This window comes from Antrostomus carolinensis, unplaced genomic scaffold, assembly GCF_000700745.2.
Source record: "Antrostomus carolinensis isolate BGI_N321 unplaced genomic scaffold, ASM70074v2 scaffold1205, whole genome shotgun sequence".
In the NCBI taxonomy this organism is placed as follows: Eukaryota; Metazoa; Chordata; class Aves; order Caprimulgiformes; family Caprimulgidae; genus Antrostomus; species Antrostomus carolinensis.
This window is the reverse complement of record NW_010315486.1, coordinates 8657-11997: the sequence shown is the minus strand read 5'-3', so window position 1 is coordinate 11997 and position 3341 is coordinate 8657. Positions and strand designations below refer to the sequence as shown.

The window sequence follows — 3341 nt, the reverse complement described above, 5'->3', positions numbered from 1 at the left end:
TGGGGATGAGAGGAGCAGTGGGTGGTCCATGTAGAAAATGCTGGGAACCCTGTGCAGAGGGAGTCCTGGGTTTGGTTAGGATAGAGTTAATTGTTTTTAGGGAACTGGGAGGGGGGTGGCCAGGGCAGCTGGCCTGGGTGGCCAGGGCAGGTGTTCCATACCATGTGACAGTATTCCATACCACGTGACAGTATTCCATACCACGTGACATCGTGCTCAGTATTTAAACAGGGAAGTTCTGGGAGGAGGGGGCTGCTGGGTACCGTAGCTCACGAGCCGGTCCCGTGGTGAGCTGTTTCGTTCCGTTTGTACCACTTTTTTACGTTGTATATTCTTTCATTAGCACTGTTGTTGTTGTTTGGTGTTGTTCCTCCCTTACTATTCCAGTAAACTGCTCGTGTCTCAACCCCTGAGCCCCCTTCGTTTATATTTTCTCTTCCCCATACCACCAGAGGGTGGGGGGTGGGGCAGGCAGCGACCCTTCCTGGTTAAACCAAGTCAGAGGGCAAGATCATATGGGATCTTCCAGCAACTGTTCTTCTGTTGCTTGAACAGGTCCTTTCTATTTTCCAAACTTTCTTCTAAATCTTTCCCATTCATCTGTCATGTGGCAACAATACCTTTATCTGCTTTAGATAGCATTGTAACTACTTAGTTTGTGGAGTCAAGATGTCCAAATATATTCACCATTATTTATGTGTTCAGATACCTTTGATTTTTCAGTGGCACTGCGATTTCTAGGCTCTCTCAGGATATCTGTTAGAAGAGGCATTTTGGAACAAATCAACAAAAAGCTATGGAAGAACCATGTGGGACAGCCTCCTGCGAGTCCTTGTGCTGCTTCTTCCCATGGATGGGGACATTGCTAAGGCTACCCTGAGTGAGGCAAAGATTGGTGAGACCCACGAGGAGCTGGGGATGGATTTCAGTGATGGAGGATGACCTTGGAGGGCCACAGCTTGCTGGAGTAAATGTGGATGGGAGATCTTTTAAAAGGGAAGAAAGGCTCATGGTGGGAGCAAGTCAGTCCCCCTCCAGTTGCAATACATTTGGTGCTGCTATTCTGGGAAAGCAGGGGGTGAAGGGATGAGAAATAGGAACTAGCTATGCTGAAGGAACTGCTAAAGATGATGCTGAAATAACCTGTCACTTAGCCCTTAGGGACCTCCAGCAGACAGAGTCACAGGTAGGACAGGCTCATGGTGCCACGGTAGAGGTGGTCGTTGCCTGAAGGTCTCCAGCAGCCCCCTTCCCTGGGTCGCATTGTACAGCCATATTTTTGACCTGACTCTGGGCTCCCACCTGCATTGAAGCCACTCTGGCCACAACCACCCACCAGCAGGTTGCTGTGCCCTAAGCCTGCTGGGAGGAGGGAGAAGAGCAACCCAAGGTGCTTCAAGCCAACTTCAGCCAGGAGCCTGCTATGGGCAAGCCCATGGCACTGCTGCCTGGAGGGTGCAGGCAACAGGAGAGGAAGGACCTAGATCTAGAAGATCATAAAGGGAGGTTGATGCTCTTGAGAGCATACCTGGGAGCCAGACCTCACTGGTCTGTAAGGCTTCCTACAACACTCTAGCATGTGTCAGGTGGACACGGTGGGTGGACCAGCAGCTGGTACTGTCTGGGGATGCTTCCAGGGCTTGTGGGCTAACTGATGTGGTCCAGGGACCCTCATTTAGTGTGCATGAGCCAAAGTCAACCTGAAGCTGCTCTGGTAGCCTGCAGCAAAGATCAGGATATTGAGCCTGGGACAGCATCATGAAGGCAGACCTTCGTAAACTCAGCCATGCCCCAATGGTCCTGGCTGCAGGGAGATAAATCAGGAGCGATACAATGGGCTGGAGAGGTTTTGCAGAGGAAGGAGGAGGAGGGCGACTGCTCATCTCAGCATTTTTTCCCAGGTTCATTCCAAGAACTTAACAAAGGTGCAGCGTGATGTTTCCCTCTGGCTGCAAGGAAATACTCTCCTTCGAGCAGTCTGGTTGCTGCCGTTGACTTTCTTTGCCTGTGTGAGGAGCTTGCCAGATCATCCATAAGCAATATTGACTGCTTTTCAACCCTGTAACCATTGCCAAGAGCGTGCAAGTGAGCAGGCAGGCTCTCAGGGTGCTGCAAGCCCAAGGGCAATGGGCACAACAGCAGCAGTTCCTGGCAAACAGGCAAAATTGGGGGTTGGATCCAGCAGGGACTTTCTGAGATTAGGCTGGGCAAGGCAGGGGGTGGTGAGCACAAAGAAAATAGCCTCTCCTGTGGTGTTTCAACCTGCAGGGGAATTCACATGTCACAACTTGGGAATTTTCCATCTGAAAACTCTTGTAAAATGCAAAGCACCCTGCCCTGCTCTGACTGCTGCCTGCGGAGGGATTCGGTGCCAAAGTGAAAGGCTTCCTAAAAAATGGGCTGATCCAGGGAGGGGGGCGATTTAGGAGCTATTGAGAAACAAGGAAGGACAAACAATGTTAGGTCATTGCTTCTGCAAACACAGCCAGGGCTGTTCCTCTATAAAAAGGAAGAAAGCGGTTTCAGAGCCATCACAGACTTGGAGGGGACAGTCTGTGACCAAGGCTGCTGCACCCCCTCCCTGGCACCTGACTCCCTGCTCAAGTATGAAACTCATCCTCTCTACTGTGCTGTCCTTCGGGATAGTGGGTAAGTGTCTGCTGAATGCAGTTTGGGGGGAAAGGACAAGTCCAAACCCCCCAGGACCCCAGGTTTTCCCCCTAGATGAGGCTGTTTTAGAGCTGCAGCACGTGCTGGACCCAAGCAACTGTTAAATAAAAGCCGGGACATAAAAGCAAAGGAGCGCCTGCCAGATGCTTGCTTTGGCAGCTGTGGATCTCTGTCAACAAGGATGGTGTTCAGAGCATTAATGATGGCAGCTTTTTCCTCGGGCTAGCCCTGGGAGGCTGGAAGGGAAGGAGGTCTGCAGTTCCTCACAGCAAGCTGCTGAGGACCCAGTTGGCAAGGAGGAGGGATGCTCAGCACCCACCACTCGGGAGAAGTTCTGCAGTCCTGCTGATGCAGAGTGAAGGGAAAAATCACCCTCCTGCAAGCTGCTGTGCTGGGAGAGGAGTTGGGGTTCAACCGGGGGGGAACGCTAGACCAAGACCAGCCTGCCAAGCCTGCATGTGTGTTGGGTTAAACCTGAAGGCAGTGACAATAAAACAGAGCTTAAATAACTAAAGACTCCGCATGCTCCCCCCTCTGCTCCTGCGCTGCTCCATCTATTGAGGTCCTCTGTGTTTTCTAAATCGTGCTGCTGCAGAGCTGGATCTGCTTGAAGTGATTATTTCCTCTCTCTCTGCTCACAGTTTTGGCAGGCAATGGGCAGGCAACCACAG

The 3341-nt window shown here is 51.5% G+C and overlaps 1 protein-coding gene across 1 annotated transcript in view; it reads left to right on the top strand.

The window, feature by feature from the left end:
• Positions 1–2305: 2305 nt before the first annotated feature.
• The window catches only part of LOC104524920 (ovotransferrin-like), an 8106-nt gene continuing 7070 nt past the window's right edge, over positions 2306–3341 (top strand). Inside the window, exon 1 of the mRNA XM_010167944.2 lies at positions 2306–2649. Coding sequence (XP_010166246.1) covers positions 2457–2649 — 193 coding nt within the window. The 5' untranslated portion in view covers positions 2306–2456. The remainder of the gene's footprint in view (positions 2650–3341) is intronic.